Source organism: Monodelphis domestica, chromosome 7 (genome assembly GCF_027887165.1).
Source record: "Monodelphis domestica isolate mMonDom1 chromosome 7, mMonDom1.pri, whole genome shotgun sequence".
Taxonomy (NCBI): Eukaryota; Metazoa; Chordata; class Mammalia; order Didelphimorphia; family Didelphidae; genus Monodelphis; species Monodelphis domestica.
In genome coordinates, this window is record NC_077233.1 from 68,616,189 (window position 1) to 68,636,092 (window position 19,904).

Below are 19,904 nucleotides of genomic sequence, written 5' to 3' on the forward strand. Positions count from 1 at the left end.
TTTTTCAAACTAGATGACCTATTTCTTTTCAATTCTCACTTCCCTCTTTCCCTGTGGCTTTCCTAGGCGAGAACTTGGTAACATTAATGAGGCAAAGCAAATCTCCCTGCAAGATGCTCTTTCTAGTGCTGAAGTTGACGTCGCCTACATCTGCAATGAGAACATTAGCCATGAGGAGTATATCAGGTTGGTTTTCTGACCCTTTTTGTATCCATGATTCTAGGACTGTCCCCCATCTCTTTTGTTCTTTGCCAAGTGGGAGCTGCCTAGCAAACTGGGTAGGAACTGGGTTCTAATTAGCTGTGAATGTCTACTCCAAAGGTGAATTGAAATGCAGGTGGGAGAAGGACACAGCTAGGTGGATCAGTGGATTGAGAGTCAGGTTTAAAGACAAGAGGAGAGGATCTGGTTTCAAATCTGGCCTCAGACACTTCCTGGCTGTGTGACCCTGGGCAAGACACTTAACTCCCATTGCCTAGCCCTTACTGCCCTTCTGCCTTAAAACCAATACACAGTATTGCTTCTAAGATGAAAGGTAAGGGTTAAAAATTTTTAAATTATAATTAAACTTAAAAAAATAAAAATAAAATTTAATAAATTAAAATAAAAATAAAATTTTAAACTTTAAAAAGAAAGGAATTCAGGTAAGAATCATGTTACTTCTGGCATATGAGGTAGACGAGGAAGAAGAAATGCTCAAGTCACTCCTCTGCCTCCTGATACTTGCATTATTAACTTTGTTTTATATATGAGAGAACACTTTTGGAGAAATTAAGTGATTTGTACATGCTCACTCATTCAGTTAGTGTCAAGAGACAGAGTTCCTACCAGTCCTGATTGATGCTTAGTTTCTTATTCTTTTCACTCTTCTCTAAATCTCTAGCAAGTAACTCACAAATGCTTCTTGAATTGATTTGGCAGCAGAATGGAAGCTTCAGAGCCCTATTATCTCTGTAGAGGGAGGCGGAAGATGTTGGGGGGCTTGCTTCTCTTTGTATCCTCTGGTTTGGGTTTTTTTCCTTCACACACACACACACACACACACACACATACACACGTGTGTGTGTGTGTGCATACAGCTGGACATTCATTCCTTTCTGGGTTTGGAATTACAGAAACTTTTTTGAGGTTTAATTTCCATGTTTTTTCTTTTACTCCAAAGGCAGTTTCTCAGAGCTGGCAAACATGTCCTTGTGGAATATCCAATGGCTTTATCTCTGGCATCAGCCCAGGAACTCTGGAAGATAGCAGAGGAGAAAGGTGATGACCATTCTGATAGGTTAGATATTAAATCCTCTGGCTAAAATTTAATCAATGAGCCTGGAGAAATATCTATCCAAATTGCACCTTGAGTCCCACTGTCTAATCCTGACGTTTTGTTGTTGTTCGGTTGCTTCTTAGTCATGTCCAACTCTTTGTGATCCCATTTTGGGTTTTCTTGGCAAAGATACTGGAGTGGTTTGCCAGTTTGTTTTACATGCAAAGAAATTGTGGCAAATAGGGTTAAATGACTTGCTTAGGGTCATACACCTAGTAAGAGGACTTTTCCTGTCTCCAGTCCCAGGACTCTATTTATTATGCCACCTAGTTCTTTTATATTGATGTCATTTGTCCAGCAGAAATATTCAATTCCAGGATTATTCTAATTCCATAATGATGATGGATATTTATATATTCATTTGTATGTTATATGTTGCTTTATAGCTTGATTCCTCATAATAACCTTGTGAAGTAGATAGTATAGGTACTGTTATTCTCATTTTACAGATGAAGAAACTGAGGCCCAAGGAGATTAAATGATCCGTCCACAATCATATATTTAGTTCATGGTGGAATCAGACCCAAACTTGGTCTTTTGATTCAAAATTCAGGTCCTCTGACTTCAAATACAATATTCTTTTTACTAAACTATGATGCCTTTGGAGTTTCATAATTGTAATGTTCACATTATCTACAGAAAAAAATAGTGCTAAATCACTGAGTACTCAATATATATAAACAGCACATTTCCCTAAGCTAAGAGAGGTTTTGCCAGACCCTTATAGTTTCAAGTTTGTATTAAACCTCTAAAATATATAGTATATTTGTGAGAGAAAAGAAAGAAAATAAAAAAAGAATCTGGCATGTAAGAATAATATAGAAGGGGGAAGCTAGGTGGCTCAGTGAATACAGAGCCAGGACTGGAGAAAGGAGGTCCTGAGTTCAGATATGATCTCTGATATTTCTTAGCTATGTGACCCTGGGCAAGTCACTTAACTCTAGTTGCCTATTCCTACCAGTCTTATGCCTTGGAACAAATGCACAGTGTTGATTTTAAGATGGAAGGTAAGGTTGTTGTTTTTTTTTTTAACGAATAATATGAATTGAAGTTAGACTGCTGATTGATTGAAGGCCACATGCTCTGTCTTGATTATTGATAGAATTCAAATGGTTATCCTTTTTGTACTTACTTACATAAAGAACCATAATATCTTGAGAAAGCAATTTTTTTATTCTGCAAAAAAATGTATTGGTATATCTTCCTGCCTTAGTAAGCAGAATATACCAAGCAAATTAGGGAGCTAGCATGACATAGAGCTGTGGTATCAAACTCAAATGGAAATGAGGATCATTAAACTATATATATGGATCTTTGCCAACTGCATTTGGACTTAGAAAAACACATATTAATATTATCTATGTTCTGCTAGAAGCTTGTTTGTTTTGTCAAATATTTCCCAATTATATTTTACTTTGGTTCTGTGGCACTCAGGAGTATTGTTGCCTGCAGGTCCTGGCAGGGTATTTAGAGCACAGGATTTAGAGTCAAAAGATCTGAATTTGGATCCTGTCTTTGAGACTTATTTCCTGAGTGACCTCAGGCAAATCATTTTACTTCTCTGTGCTTCAGTCTATTCGTCTACAAAATTAAGATCTTGGATTCAGTTATTGCTAAACACCTCTTCAGCCTGCTTCAGCCTGAAATCCCATTTTCCTCTGGCCTGAGTCTGTTCTTTGGTGGTTGATGATCTTGTGATGTGTTGGGACCATTGTTTTGGAAGTCATTTTTCATGGCTCAGGAGCAGAGATGGGGGTAGACAGAGTTGGAGCCCCTCCTTGAATCTTTATTGATGGTAGGGCATGGAATGGCCCTTGGCTGTTTTGTGTTATGCAGACAACTTGGTGGCTCAGTGAAAAGAATGCTAGAATCAGGAAGATCTGGGTGCAAATCTTGCCCGAATCTTACTTTTGATACTCATTTGTATTTCTCTGGACAGATTACTTTAACATCTCTTAATCTTGGTTTCTTCACCTGTAAAAAAGAGATGAGTAGCACCTTTCTTACAGAGCTGCTGCATGAATTAAATGAAAAATTTAAAGCTTCAAGCCTTATACCTGGGAGGTGTAGTAGGTAGAGAGCTGGGTCAGGAGTCAGTGAAACTCATCTTCCTGAGTTCATATCTGACCTCAGACATTTACTAACTGCATGACCCTGGACAAGTCACTTCACTCAGTCTTCCTCAGTTTTTTCATCTGTAAAATGAGATGGAGAAGGAATTGACAAACCATTCCAGTATCTCTATCAAGAAAACCCCAAATGGGGTCAGGAAGTTAGTCATGACTGAAAAGTGACTGAACAACAGCAACAAAGTCTTAAAGCTCTATATAAATTCTGTAACAATAGCTTAATTGCTATATTTATTAAAATATAATAATATAGTATTATAATTGCTTAATAACAATTGTTATCACTATAGATACGTAGTTCAGTGAATAGAGTGCTGGGCCTGGAGTCAGGAGAACCTGAGTTCAGATTTGACTTCAAACACTTACTGGCTGTGCAGTCCTGGGCAAATAACTTAATTATGCCTCATGTTCCTTATCTGTAAAATGGGGATCATAATAACATCTACCTCCCAGGATTTTTATGAGGATCAAATGAGTTTAATAAATCAATCCTCCCTCCCTCCCTCTCTCCCTCCCTCCCTCCCTCCCTTCCTTCCTTCCTCCCTCCCTCCCTCCCTCCCTTCCTTCCTTCCTTCCTTCCTTCCTTCCTTCCTTCCTTCCTTCCTTCCTTCCTTCCTTCCTTCCTTCCTTCCTTCCTTCCTTCCTCCCTCCCTTCCTTCTTTCCTTTTGTTATTATTATTCTTTGATCCTCACACACACACACATAACTCTGAAAGGTAGGCCAAGAAGGTATTAGTTATACCCATTTGACAGATGAGGTAACTGAAGCACACACAGGCTTGATAAGTGACTTCTTTAAGGATGTTCAGTTCAGTTCCTTAGTGATAGTCAATCTGGATTGAGAAGAACCTGGACAGCCCAGCCTGTGCTCTTTGCAAGGTAGCACTTGGAATCAGTTTATTTTTTTGAGAATCACTCCCTAATATGATTGATTTTTTGGTTGTTGTTATTGTTAGTAATTTGCCTTTTCTGAAAGAGGGAAGGAAATGAAGGCTCATTGGAGGTTCAATGTCTGCCTGTGTGTGCCTGTGCTTCATTGTTTTCTTTCCTAGGAGACCCTGCTTCTCTGGCAGGCTGGCCTATGTAGGAATGGCCGAATGGCCCTGTGTGACCAGCTGCCCTTTGGGTGAAGTGCCTCTTTGGATGATTCTCTGATTACTGCCTGAAGCACACATGTGCTTAGAGTACTGTGGAGGCTTCTGTCTGTACATAAACACAGAGTTTATTGTGTAATCTTTTTAAATATTTTTGTCTGTTTCAATCTCTGTTCAAAAATGTTTTTTGTTTTTTTTTAATCTAATGCCCATGAACAGAATCGTGGCTTGGAGTCTGATAGCCTAGTTTGCAGATTGGCTTGGTTACCTACTACATGTGTGACCTTGGGGGGTTCATTTTGCACTCTTGGACCTTGGTGACTTTTTTGTAAACTGAGGGCTTGGACGAGGTATTCTTGAGCTCAGGCCGGTAGAGTGGAAAGAAAACAGGAATGGAGTAGAGACTTTGGGGCACAGACCTAGTTTTACCACCTCCAACCTGTGTGACCTTGAAGTCTCTTAACTTCTGTGGGCCTCAGTTTCTTCATATGTAAAAAAAGTGGGTTGGACCAGATGACCTCTAAGGTTCCTTCGAGCTCTAAACCTCTGATCCCATTATCCAGAAATCCTTTTTTAGCACCAAATCCACTTTGTCACACTTACCTATGACAGAATTTTATAGGGTTTTGTTCCCCAGTATATCAGTGATTAGTTTGGGGAAGGGAGTAAGGGAGATCATTTGCACACAGAAGTATAATGTGGCATAGTTTTAGAACGTGAGATTTCAGAGGCCATCGGGCGCGTGCCCTTACTTTATGGGTGAGGAATCTGAGGCCCAGAGAGATAAACCCTAAAGTTAACAAGTATTAAGGGGCAGGATTTTGACCTCAGCCCTTGGACTCCAAATCGATCACTCTTTTCACGAGAAAGAAGATTGTATTTTTCTTCTTTGCCTTAAATGTATAAATACATACACTTGCCTGCCTATTAACTAAGTCAGATTAGAATGAGGACCTTTCACAATCTCCACTGGTTGTCCTAGCAAATCCCCAAAAGTCCCTGAGCAACCTAAGAGTCTCAAGCCGAGTGTGAGTTGGGGCTTTTCTCAGCTGCATCAGCCTTGAGCTCTGTAATTAGTCACTGCAGCAGGTCACAAGGCACTGGGCCCTAAGATGCTTTTTAGTTTTCCCTGCAAGAAAGGGCACTGTGGCTTTTAGCTAGGGCTGAGGCTGACAGTTTACACAGGGGACAGCTTGCAACTGCAATACTTGGGAATGAACAATGGCATGTATAGATGAACACTTTGTTGCTGTTGTTGTTTAGTAGTTTCAGTATGATTCTTCTTGACCCCATTTGGGGTTTTCTTGGTAGAGATACTGGAGTGGTTTGCTATTTCCTTCCCCAGTTCATTTTACATTTGAGGAAACCGAGGCAGGCAGTGTTAAGTGTATAGTTTGTCCTTTATTGTTCAGTTGTGCCTGATTTTTTCATGGCCCCGTTTAGGATTTTCTTGGCAAAGATACCAGAGTGGTTTGCCATTTCCCTTTCCAGTTCATTTTGTAGGTAAGGAAACTGAGGCAGATAGGGCCAAGTGACTTGCTCAGGGTCACACAGCAAGGCCAGGTTTGAACTTTTGGAAGAAGAGTCTTTCTGATTCCAAGCCCAGTCCTTTCTTTACTGTGCCACTCAGCTGCCTTGATAGATCAACACTTAGATCCTTCTTTAAAGGAAAAGTATATCTGAATTTAGGACTAGATTCCCATTTTATGTGTGCAGTAGGCACTTTGAAGTCTTTTACTGTTCATGTTCTAGATGTCTAAACATAGGACACTGGTGTCTGAGTTCTGTGCAGGTAAACAGCAGAAACTTGAGAACGACTGGAGAAAGGACCAGATAGGGTGTCAAGAGACCTTGTTTTTGAGTCCTTGCTCCATTACCTAATAGTGATGTGACTATGAATCTCAGTTTCCTCATCCCTAAAATGGAGATAACACTAGTTATCCTAACTCCCTCACTGAATTGTCTCAAGGAAAGCACCTTGTAAACTTAAATCACCATATAATACCCCCAGGCATTATTTAGTACTACTTGTTCTATAAAGAGATTATATTTTCTTGAAGTTACAAATGACAAATCCTACTCAAACTGAGGGGTATTGTAGAAAATGCACTGTATTGAAAGCCAAGAAACCATAATTTGAATCCTGACTCTGACACTAGCTGTATGATCCTGGTCAAGTCACTCAACCCCTCTCATTTTTCATTTCCAATCTATAAAGTAGTTAGATGTCTAAACTCTCTTCAATTCCTATAATCCTGAAACAGCCTCCTGATGATGTGAAACCTTTCTAGTCTGCAATATAGAAACTTGTATAGCATTCATTTTCCCCATCTTTTAGAATCCAGGGCATTGCATCCTTTCTAGATTTTGTGATCATTTTGGCTTACCCATATTTCTCACCAAGATAACCTGCTTGTCATATGGCAGAACCTTCCAACTCTTTATACAGCAGCCACAGTGCTGATCTCTCCTGACTTCTTGTCTTCCCCTTCTTGTGTATATCTGTTGCCCTCTATTACACCTGTTCTGTCCCCGAGGAAATCCTGTACAGCACAGGCAACCTGGTCTTGACCCTCTTTGTTTCCTCGGCAGGAAAAATCTTACATGAGGAGCATATTGAGCTCCTGATGGAGGAGTTTGCTTTCTTGAAAAATGAAGTGGCTGGGAAAGAGCTAATGGAAGGAACCCTTCACTTTACAGGTTTGTGTTTCCTTCCTTCCTTCCTTCCTTCCTTCCTTCCTTCCTTCCTTCCTTCCTTCCTTCCTTCCTTCCTTCCTTCCTTCCTCCCTTCCTCCCTTCCTCCCTCCCTCCCTCCCTCCCTCCTTCCTTCCTCCCTTCCTCCCTCCCTCCCTCCCTCCCTCCCTCCCTCCTTCCTTCCTTCCTTCCTTCCTTCCTTCCTTCCTTCCTTCCTTCCTTCCTTCCTTCCTTCCTTCCTTCCTTCCTTCCTTCCTTCCTCTACCTCCCTCCTTCCTCTCTTCTCCTCCCCCTCCCTCCTTCCCTCTCTCTCTGTCACTCTCTTTCTCTTTCTATATATATGTTTATTATGATTATTATTTCCATTTAAGTTTGACCCAACTGCTTTAGATGTCAAAGGACTTGTGAGCCCATCAGTGTGGGTACTTCCAAACAACTTAGAGTCTAATCCACACATCCTTCTGTCCTTCCATAAATGCTCTACAGGGAGTCTTCCCACTGTGCTGGGGACCTTCCTCAAAATCTTTCCTTCCCAGAGGATGCTAAGATTCCCTCTGATTTGCAAGTAGATAGGGGGCATAGTTGATAGAATGCTGGATTTGGAATAAGGAAGAACTGAAGTCACACCCTACCTTAGACTACCTTTGCTAGCTGTGCGATTGAGGCAAAGGCAATTAACATCTTTGTACCTCAATTTCCTCATTTGTAAAATGGGGGTTATAACGCACTTACATCACAGCATTGTTTTGAAGACAAATGCAATATTGCATGTGGACTACATTTATAAGTGTTAGCTATTATAATTGGTTATTTGCTTATCAGATGAAACAGAGAAATGAATGGCCTGAAATATCCAGCAAATTCTATGACTGAGGACTTGATAAGACCATTGCCCTAGAAATTGTCATTCCCTGGGTTAACCCCTCAAGGTGTAGCAATGGAACAATCTGGTTAGCCACTGAGTTCTTTTGGTCCTTCATGGCTCACTAGTGCTCTGGTTCTTTGCTACAGGGGGTCCCTTGGACAAAGGAAAGTTTGGCTTCATTGCGTTCAGTGCCATCTCTCGTCTGTCCTGGCTGGTGAGCCTCTTTGGGGAACTTTCCTTCATCTCAGCCACCATGGAAGAACGGAAGGAGGATCAGTATCAGAAAATGACGGTACACTTAGAGACTGTGGACAAAAGGTGAGTCGGTCAGGGAATGGGGGGAGGAGGAGAAAGAAATGGTGGGAATTTGAATTCCTATGGACTCTTCCAAAGATCTTTTAGAGCCCTTATTTCAGTAATTGTTCAGGACAATACTGTGTGGTGGGAAGCTGGGTAGCATTAGGAGGTAGCATGTTCAAGTAAAAAGAAAGGATTAGATTCTAATCAGAAGTCCTGAATTCCAATTCTGACTCAGTTGTGAAAAAACCTGCATGACCTTGGACAAATGTCTTAAATCTTTCTAGACCTCAGTTCCATCATCTGTAGAATGAGGGGTTTAATTAGTTGATATTTAAGGTGTGTTCCAGTTTTCAATCCTATAAGAATGCAGTATGGGGTAGCTAAGTGGCTCAGTGGATAGAGTCAGGCCTGGAATCAGTAGGACCTGGGTTCAAGTCTAGCCTCAGATACTGTCTAGCTGTGTGACTTTGGACTAGTCACTTAACCCTAATTGCATCGCCCTTACTACTCTTCTGCCTTAGAACAGATACTTAGTATTGATTCTAAGACAGAATGTAAGGGGGTTTTAAAATTTGGGAACCCAGTGGCTGATTGTTCTCCATTCTCAGAAATACCCGAGCCTCTCCAGAAAAAGAGGAATAGTAGTGAAGTGTTTTATAGTCATTAGCACATTCACATATGTGTTCTCACTGGGGCCCCATAGTGACCCTGGGAGGAAATAGGGCAGATGCTATTTATTATCCCACTGATGTTTTTTTTCCCTAGGTTTAAAAAATACATTTTCTTTTTATTCATCATTTCCCAACATACCTCTTTCTTCCTATCCTGAAAACTATGCCTTGGAACAAAGAATTTAAAAAGAGGGAGGGAAAATGCAATTTAATAAACTCTCCAACCCAGCTATGGAATCTGGCAGTATGTGTGATGTCCCACATTCACCATGGACTGACCTCTCTTCTTTGTGGATGTGGGGAACCATTTTCTCCTCTTTTCTTTGGATGAAGGTTTGGTGATCATCATTGCACCATGTCTAATTTGACATAGTTCTTTATATTTACATTGTTGTAATTGTGTGTATACCATTATCCCATTTTACAGATGAGGAAACTGGGGTACAAAGAGGCTGAATGGTCTGCCTGAAGTCACACAACTAATTAATATCCTACATCCTAGTTGAACATTTTTGGGGGGGCAGCAGCTATGTATCGCTCTTCTCATAATGTTCTGATTGTTAACTCCTCCAAGAAAGAGCCAGTGAAGTTAAGAGGAAATTCTCTTTTAAAAGTGTTTGGCATATGATTTATTACTTTTTTTGGATATGTGATTTGGGGTCTGGGTTTTGTAAGATTCCTCACTTACAAAAGTGATCAATATGGAAATATGTTTTGTGTGATAATACATGTATAACCCATATCGAATTGCTTGTCAGCTCAGGAATGGGGGAGGGAAGAAGAGAGGGAGACAATTTGATCATATGACTTTGAAAAACTTATGTGGCAATTTGTTATTAAAATAATATAAATATAAAAAATTTTTTAAAAAAGTGTTTGAATGTGGGGTAAGTAGGTGACTCTGTAGATAGGGAGCCAGATCCCTAGAGATGGAAGGTACTGGGTTCAAATCTGGTCTAAGATACTTTCTAGCTGTATGACCTTGGACAAGTAACTTAAACCCCATTTCCTAGCCATTACCAATATTCTGTCTTGTAACTAATGCTCAGAATTGATTTTAAGGTAGAAGTTAAGGGTTTTAAAAAAATAAAAGTGTTTGGATCTGGGTAGCTGGTGGCTTGGTAGGTAGGGAGCCAGGCCTGAAAATAAAGGTCCTGGGTTCAAATTTGACCTCTGATCTTCCTAACTAGGTGATTCTGTGCAAGTCATTTATCCCCAATTGCCCATCCCTTACTGCTCTTTCATCTTGAACCCAGGACTTGTACTGATTCTGAGACAGAAGGTAAGGATTTTTTTAAAAGTGTTTGGATCTGTTAAAAAAATGAAGACTCTTTGTCAGAGCACTTTCTTTAGGCTATGAGAGAAGCCTCGAAACTAAAGTCCAATTTAAGCTGGCTTGTTCTGTCCCTGGATTAATGTTTTGAAAGATGAAAGAGACCTTATAGATAATATAGTTCCATTCTTACTTTGCAGATGAAGCAATTCAGATCTAGGGAGGGTCTTGTTCAAGCCCTTGTCCAGGGTCATACAGGTAGCAGGTAACAGAGCTGGGCTTTGAATCCAAGAGTTCTGACTCCAAATCTGTAGTGTTCTTCCCGTCTTCCCAACTCACCTATCCACACTTTTCTGTTGGTATATTGCACCTGGCATGTGGCCACATTCCTTAAACAGCATAGTTGTTAATAGGATGAAACCTCAAAATAATTTTTATTTCACTTTGTTTTATAGTAACTGCTTGGCTCTTAACATCCAGATCAATTCAGTAGACTTTAAGCACTGACCATGTGCAAAACATTGTTGGAAATTTAATAAAAGGACTAAGACTCAGCCTGACATTTCAGAATTGATCTGAAACTTTGGGAAATTTATTTATGTAGTTTTAGTCTGTTGGCTTTCTTGGACTGATGACTTACCTGGTTTTACAGCTCTTTGTGTCATGTGTCTCCATTAACTGCATTCATTCTGTCCCCAGCCTGCCTTCTTAAGCCCATCAGGGGATGGATGACCCCACCAATTCTCCATCTTTCTGAAATAGCTGAACGAGTCCATTTCTCCCTTGGCCTTATCATCTGTGGTTCTATAGATTATAATCATGTTTATGGTCAGTCAACAAGACTCTATATAGTGTTCACTAGGTTCTAGGCACCATGCTAAGCACTGGGGAATGCAAATACAATCAGAAAGAAAGACTGTCTTGGCCCTCAAGGAGCTTACATTCTAGTGGGAGCTGAATAAAGAATAAATGGAGCTGGACCAGCTAGGTGGTTCAGCAAATAGAGGGCCAGACCTGCAAATGGGAAGTCCTGGGTTCAAATATGACTTCAGATACTTCCTTGACCCTGGACAAGTCACTTAACACTCATTGCTAGCCCTTACTGCTCTTCTGCCTTGGAACTGATGGTATCAATTCTAAGGGTTAAAAGAATAAGAGGATCTAACAAGCTGAGGTGAGGAGTGTTGAGATAAGGGGGCACCGGAGAGAAAGTAGAGAGAAATAAGATGTGGTTGACCTGGATTCCCTCTTTAGCTTGAAGCTTTTAGAGGAACTAGCTAATGGAAGGGCAAGGCCCAGGGTGGAGGGTCCTTGAAATGGGTGAATTTTGAATGGCTTCCCGATAAGGAGATATAATTTCTTCTAGCCTCTAAGCCTCCATTTTTCTGGATGAGACAATCTTATTCTTTTGAGTTTGCCTTTTATAAACCTTCCTCGAGGATTCCAAGGGCTGTCACATGGAAAGGGATGCTATTTTTCTTGCTTGTCCCTAAGGGAAGAATTAGATCAATGATGGGTGTTGTAAAAGAGGCAAGCATAGGCTTGATGTCAATAATAAATTCCTAACTATCCCAGGAGCTAGCCTCAAGGAGCATGAACTGCCTTCATTGTTCTTCCTTCTTCCAGCATTTGCATGCCTTCATTGTGTACCTATACTGTATAGACTCATTTCTTTAAATGGCTTCTCCCTTGATAAATATCTTCTCCCATTAGACCATGAGGAGAGGGTCCTTTTTTTTTTTGCCTTTCTTATCACCAGTTGGTCAGCTTTTATGAAGCACCTACTATGTGCTGGGCATTATGATAAGCTCTGAGGAAAGAAAGAAAAAGGAAAAATTCTCCAGGAGCTCTTAGTCCAGTAAGGGAAATGACAGAAAGAAAAAAGAAAAAACTATATACAAGCAAGATAAATCCATGATAAAGAAAAGTGCTTGGCACATTGTGTTGTGTTGTTGCCTTTCAGTTGTGTCCAAGTCTTCCTGACCCCATTTGGGAGGTTCAAACCACCCACCAGAGGTTCTTTCGCCTGTGTCTGTGGAAGAGGTGATAAATGAACAACCAGCAAAGTGACTTTCCCAAAAGCAGGTCACGGAACTGAAAGGGATCTCAGAAGGCAGCAGTGGGGGACAGTGGAAAGACTGTGGCACCTGGAGTTGGAGGAAGGTCTCATTCAAAGCCCAGCTCTGCCACTTTTGACTCTTGTAACCTTGGACAAGTCATTTCTGGATTTCAGTTTCTTCATCTATAGCATGAAGCATTTAGTCTATAAAGGGTTCCCACTGCTGTTGTTGTTCAGTCATTTTCAGTCATGTCTGACTCTTCAAGACCCCATTTGGACTTTTCTTGGCAAAGATAATGGAGAGATTTGCCATTTCCTTCTCTGGTTCATTTTACAGATGAGGAAAACTGAGGCAAACAAGGTTGGTAAGTATCTGAGGCTATATTTGAACTTGGTTCTTTCTGACTTCAGGCCCAGCCCTCTGCCCACTGAACCACCTAGCTGCCTCACTACTGTTATACTACTGTACAATTACTACTCCTATGAAAATTATAATTATTGCTATGACGACTACTACCACGAATGATGATAATAATAATAATGGTTAGCTTTTATATAATGCTTTAAGGTTTATAAAAATACTTTTCATGCATTTTTTCATTAAATCTTCACAGCAACCGTGAATGGTAGGTGCAGTTATTATCCCCATTTTACAGATAAGGAAACTGAGGCAGAAGGTCAGTAACAAGGCAAGTGTCTGAGGCAAAATTTGGACTCAGGTCTTCTTAATGCTAAGACTAGCCCTCTTTCTACTATATTTTGCTGCCTCTTCTGGAGATGTGTCTAGAGAAAAAGTTCAATTGTTTGGCCTTGTGGTGGACACTAAAGCCCTTCTATAGAGTAGTTCATGTAGATGTCTGTTTTTTATATCGACCAATTGTATTTTCCCTTTACTTTTCTTTTTCTGAATCAGAGGATTTACATCAGAAGATTTTAAAAGCCCTTTAAAGGGGGAGGTCACTATTCTCTTGGCTTTTCCTCCTGACTTAGGGAATTCTTCAAGTTTATTTTTAATCAGTATCAGAAGATGACCCTAGATTTTGACAGATAAAAGTAATAGGAGACCCACCTAGTTTCTCCGATCTTGGCACAGTTGAGTGAATACCACTCAGACTTATGAAAACCAAGCAATAGAATAATCCTCAAACTGGATACATGCAACTATAACTAATAATCTTGCCAACTCTAATCATCAGGTCTCCTTTCCTCTGCTTGAATTCAAGGGAAACAAGAAAATGAGCCCATGAATAGCCAAGACAGAAAGTTTTTAATGATAGAATACTTTTTAGAATTCACTGAAAATTGGTCCAGCTTCTGAACTCCTTGTCCTCTTGATGGGTACCAGATGTGAATCTTGATGTTTCAAACAGCAGCAAAGAAATAATTGAATACTGGTCAAAACAGGAGACTAGCAGGCTACAGGCACTTCAGAATTGGATAGCCCCTGTTGAGGTGACTTATTTTGTGTGTCTAAGAGCACAATATGGTATAAAGAGAGATTATTCTTATTGGCGGTATGAAGGATTGTCTTTCCCTTCTGGAGATAGGGGCATGAGGGAGTAGACTTTATATCTAAAACCTGAGGCTTCTCTCCATCCCGGATGTTGTTGAGACAGCTAAAAGCATGCTTCTTCCTAGGACTAGTCACTTTGTATTAAGACTCCTCTGTGAGTTGTCTCAGGGGATGGCATTTCTTTCCTTGAGTTATCGATGAGTTTGTCATTGCCAGACTCAAGTGGAGCAGTGCCCGGGGAGAGCCCTAAAATAGCCCTCAGTGAGGGGTCTGAGGAATTGCAGACATCTTTGAAGCCCCCTGTGGCATCTCTCTCTCTCTCTCTCTCTCTCACACACACACACACACACACACACACACACACACACACACACACACACAGAGGTTACTTCACTCCTCTGGTGAGTGGCTTCCTGCAGACTGTCTTGTTGGGGAAGAAGGAATTGATAGTTGAGAGCAGGGTTCAGTTTTTCTGTGAGAGCTCAGAAGGCCCTGTTAGTGAAGTGAATCTCCTTGAATTGGAAAAAACTGTGAATAAGAATGCCTGTACATGAGGATTTTTCTTAAGGAAGGACACAATGGCAGGTATTTATTGCAGGTGAAGCCAGGCACTTTGGGTACTGAGAAGGGTCCACACAAAAGAGCTGGGGAAAACCCCCAAAAGATAAGGAGCTATCAGCTCATGGGCCAGATTCATTCCTTAGGTCATTTCTGTCTACTCTACAGGGATGCCCCCTACTTGTGCCTATGGTTGTGAAAGCACAGAATCATTTAAAAAGAAAAAAAAACCTTATCTTCCATCTTGGTATCAATATTGTGTCTGGGTTCCAAGGCAAAAGAGCAATAAGGGTTGGTTAGGCAATAGGAGTTAAGTGACTTGCCTGGGGTGACACAGCTGGGAAGTGTCTGAAGCCACATTTGCAGCCAGGACCTCCCTTTTCTAGGCCTGACTCTCAGTCCTCTGAGACACCTAGCTGCATCTAATTACATGATTTTTAAATCTTAAGTGGCAAAGACGATTAGATGGAGATGTCACTACACAGTATTCTGTTTCATTGGTTTTTTCCTCCCCTTTTATCCCTGTGTTTATTTTTCTGTGTCTGAGTCTGCATTTCTGTACTGTTCTAGAGGTCCAATTTTTGTCTTTGCCCAAATTTCTTCCATCATAGTATACAACTCTCTGTGTTTAAATGTCTTCCCTAGGCTCTTTTTCTTTCATTCTACCTCTGTGGGTACTTCTAGTGGCTTGGTCTTTTGATTCATTCAGGAATCAGATTTACCTGCTGGGATTTGACATCCTTTTGGCTACAATCACTGGACCTACCCACAATCACCATGGAACGTGAGAAAGGGCAAATGACCTCTGAACTAGAATCATGGTACCTTGGAAGGAGGTACCGTACATTCCTCTTTGCCCTAGGCAGACCTCCTTCCAATTTGGCCTCTCCTGATTAACGTTGTGTCATCACCCAAACCCCAATAGGCAAAGTGCCTTTTCTGGCTTATTTCTTCACTGACTTCTTTCTCCTTCCCTGATATCTTTTCTCTCATGTTCACCTCCAATCTTAAATGAGATAATATATGAAAAGTGTTTTGCAAACAGCAAGGTGCTATAGAATTGCTAGCTATAGTTATTATTATTGTTGTTGCCATAACTAAAGCATACATTTAACTTATTTGTTGTGTTTATTAGAGTTTAATAATGTTTTCTGTTTTCCATTTATAATGAATGTAAATGCAACATTTCACATTTTGTTTGTAAAAAATAAATTATTTTTCCTTATTTGTATAATCTGATTTTTTACTTCCTAGCAGGGTAGAGAACTTTGATAGACTAAACCCTACCTCACCCTTGTGAAGAGAACAAGAATCCCTGACCTCTTTAAATAAGACTCCAGATATAAGAATCAGTCAATATTTAGCCAATGGAAGTGACTAGTCTGGAATAATGATTGACTAGTGATTAACAGAAAAATAGTAACTATAGATTAATATGACTTAATAGAATGAAGTAACTATAGAATAATATGACTAGTGATTGATTAATAGAATAATAGTAACTATAGAATTTTGATGTGATTAATAGAATAATAATAACTTTAGAATAATATGACTGATTAACAGGATAATAGCAACTGTATTTTATAGGGATATTAAGCAAATGGAATGTAGCACACTTAGCTGTTGTTTTTGTAACTTTGTCTCTACAACTTGCCTACAATCCAGCATTTTGCAGTAGGGTATGGCTCCATTCAGGCAGAGGGTCTGGGTACCCTGTGACTTAATAATGAGAAGGTGAGCATCCTCTAAGCAGAAGGTCTACCCATCATATACGTCATATCTGAAGTAGGTCTTGACCTAACATATCAGCTTAAGGGCCATCCTAACAAATTAAGACTCAGTCAATTAAGAAGTTGCGATACCTCCTCAAGAAACTAGTATCCACCCATTATAAGAAAATGTGTATCTCATGCACTGTGAAAACATATCATGGTGTAATGACAGAAAATGTATCCCCCACCCATTGACCCAAAATTGTATCTCTCACTCCTTTAGAAAAACACTCTCTCTACTCATTGTCAGGAAAATATATCCTCACGTCATGTAATTTTAGGGTATATCAGCAAGGGAAAACTCTTTTTCAATTTCCTTTAGGCGTAAGGAAGCCTAATGATCAAGCTTTGCTGAGGGACACTGGTCTCTCTCAGTAAACCTGTGATTGGTTGGGAGTTGGTCTCCTTGTTTTATTTCAGATTAGCTGAAAAATATTTGTCGCACTTTCCCTAAAGGCCTTATGAACAGTAACATAAATGTAAATCTCTACTTGTCTGTTCACTTGCTATATTCAGTAGTAGAATATAAGCCCATTGAGGGTAGGGGACTGCTTTTCATTTTTTGACCTTGTATCCACAGATTATAATACAATACCATGTACAAAGGGATAGAGAATAGGGACTAGAACTATGATATCATTGTCAAAGGGAACTCTCAGGTAAAGGCACTCCTTTCTAATGTAGATTAATGCCTTCTCTGAAACTTACAATTTAAAGCTGTGTTGGTGAAGGTATAGCACATATGCCCCAGCAGCACGGAGAGGGCTGCTCTGTTTCCCTTCTCCACTAAACCTGAGAACAATTTTCACATGTCCTGCTTTTCCACCCAGCAGCCAAATGTGAGCACTTCCTCCCTCTACTCTCTGGGGCAATGCTGGGGGCTCCCAGATGGCTCGAAGTTGAAGTTTGAGCATACCATCTCAAAAAAGTTCCCCGATACTGATTGAAAAGAATTGTCTCAATTTCTGAAAGGTTAAGTGACTTGCCCAGAATCATATGTCACTATGTCAAAGGCAGGACTTGAATCCAAGTCTCCATAGACTCAAAGCCAAGTCTCTATCCATTACACCTTGGCTATCTTGCACATGTTAAGTAATTTTACTCTTTTATCCAACTCTCTGTGATCCCATTTAGTTTTTTCTTGGCAAAAATACTGGAGTGGTTTGCCATTTCCTTCTCCAGCTAATTTACAGATGAGGAAAGTGAGGCAAACATGGGTAAATGACTTGCCCAGAGTCACATAGCTAGTGTTTGAGGCTAGATTTGAATTCAGATTTTCCTAACTGTAGACCTGGCACTATCCACTATGCCATCTAGATACTTCACCTTGCACATAGTTGCTAATTAATAAATACTTGTTAGATTAGTTTGGCAAATGGTCTCCAAAGAAAGAAAGACATTCCCCAGAATAGAAGTCTGCAGTATTTGTTCTCCTATGTGGTTTCTATCCTTTTAGAATCCTGTAGCTTAAGTAATGAGCATAGAAGAAAAGTTTGAAAAAAAGGTTTCTTTTTCAGTGAAAAATATGAGGTTTGGTCATTACAGAAACACGTGGTCCTAAGTGTTATTTAGTATTCATCATGACACTAATCTTGTACTAGGGCTGTGCAGTGTTAACACTCAATAAATAACAAATAAATGAACAAATCAGTTCTCCCTGAGCATTAAACTTCCTAATAAGGTACCAGCTGATAGGGGTGTCCATCAGGAAGGATAACTATATCCTTGTGAAGGTTGGCAGGTAGCAATAAGAGCTAAGCAAAATGAAGTTTTAGAGCTATGAGGTCAAGGGAAAAGGAAATAAGCCATATTGATCATGAGTCTGCTGGGTTCCAGTAGTGTGATGCTTCTTATGGCACATCTAATTCCTTGATTTCTTTCTCTTTGAGGAGGCCACTGACTTGGATTGAAGAAAGAGGCCCTGAGCTGAAACGTGAGCGTCATGTAAATTTCCTTTTTGAATCTGGTCGCCTGGAAAGTCTCCCTCCTCCAGCTCAGGGAAACAAGAATATTTTTCTGAGAGACCAACATATATTTGTCAAGAAGCTTTTGGGCCAGATGTCCACAGAGGATCTAGCCAAGGAGAAGAAACGCATTTTGCACTGCCTGGAAATTGCTGATGAAATCCAAAAGTACTGCTAACACCCCAAAAAAGAAGAGTCCATGGGAGAAGAAGAAGGGGCAGTGTAACACCTCCAAGAATGGATTTCAGAGTTCTTGGCATGGTCTTAGAAAATGGTACTGGGTGGTGGCAGTGTTTAATTTTTCCTATTAAAGAAGTCTGCTTATGCCATGGTTTTGCTTTTTGTCATCAGCCCTGGGCTCAATGGACAAGTAGAATTAAGTGCCATACTAGACCATACTCTGTCTGGATCACACCACATCTCCAGTTTGGGCTCTTATTCTAGACCCTCCATTTTAGGAAAGACAGAAGACTGGAGGGCATCGAGAGGTTTACAACCGAGATCATGAGGGTTATTCAAAACCAGGTCATAAAGGAATAAACTGAAAGAACTGACAGAATTTCTCTTGGAGATAGAGACACTTTGGGTACGAATGGGAATAGAAGGCTGTGAATATGAAAGGCCTGGAATTGAATGTGTCCCATGGTGGAAGTGACTTGCCCAGGAAGATTAGTCTTCCTAACTTCAAGTCTGGCACTCTATCTACTGTGCCACCTAGCTATCTTCAAAAGTGGTCCAACCACCATCTTTTCCATCTCTAGATCTATGTGCTTATGAACCCATTACTTCCTGGAAGTAAGTGGCAGAAAGAAAGGTCCCAAATATTGGTAGCAGTCTTATGGTGGCGACAACATGCAAGCGACTGTGAACAAATATGGCATAAACAAGATAAAATGGAGATAATCTCAGAGGGAAACAAATTCAGAAGTATGGGGAAAAGCTCCACAGAAAGTGAGATTTTATTTTTTATTTTTATTTTTTGAAAGTGAGACTTTAGATGAAGTTAAGAGAAACCAGGAGAGCAAAGAAGTAGAAATAAGGATGGAGAGTGTTCCAGGTATGGGGGAAAGCCAGTAAAAATGCCTGGAGGGGGCAGCCAGGTTACTCATTGGATTGAAAGCCAAGCCTAGAGATAGGAGATCCTGGGTTCAAATATGATCTCAGATACTGCCTAACTGTGTGACACTGGGCAAGTCACTTAACTCCCATTGCCCAGCCCTTACTGCTCTTTTGCTTTGGAACTAAGGCACAGTATGAATTCTAAGATGGAAGGTAAGGGTTTAAAACAAGTGCCTGTAGTCCAGAGATGAAGGGCTTTGTGTGAAGAACAGTGAGAAGGTCAGTATCATTGAATCACTCAGTACATGGGTAGTGTTATGAATAAAAATTAATCTTGGAGATTTTATACTGAATTATAAGTATTTGTTAGTAAAGAGAGAGAAAGAGAGAAATAAGGTTTCCAGCCTATCTAATTCAAGGTCCCCAGCTGAGTTACTTCTGCTTCATCAGGTCCTAGATTCCCCACAGGCCCAGCTAACCACAGACAAATTAAAACCAACCAAAGAGCAGGCTTGAGTTCAGGAAGGGACCAGAGCCCCAAAATTCCAGGATTTCCAGCCTGGATGCTGGACTGGCTGGCTGCTATTCTGCTTACCAGAGATGGCTTACATAGATAAGACTGAGATGGCTTC

The 19,904-nt window shown here is 40.4% G+C and overlaps 1 protein-coding gene across 4 annotated transcripts in view; it reads left to right on the forward strand.

Annotated features, from left to right (window-relative positions):
- BLVRA (biliverdin reductase A) overlaps positions 1-18,537 on the forward strand; it is a 47,529-nt gene extending 28,992 nt beyond the window's left edge. For 2 of the 4 annotated variants that reach the window (XM_056804819.1, XM_056804818.1), the window contains exons 3-7: positions 67-186; positions 1,163-1,260; positions 7,134-7,241; positions 8,247-8,418; positions 18,139-18,537. In XM_056804819.1, the coding sequence (XP_056660797.1) occupies positions 67-186; positions 1,163-1,260; positions 7,134-7,241; positions 8,247-8,418; positions 18,139-18,391 (751 nt within the window). In that variant the 3' untranslated portion in view covers positions 18,392-18,537. Of the gene's footprint in view, positions 1-66; positions 187-1,162; positions 1,261-7,133; positions 7,242-8,246; positions 8,419-18,138 lie in introns of those variants that run through there. The other 2 variants (XM_016424557.2, XM_056804820.1) reach the window with 2 other exon arrangements.
- The last annotated feature ends 1,367 nt before the right edge of the window (positions 18,538-19,904 follow it).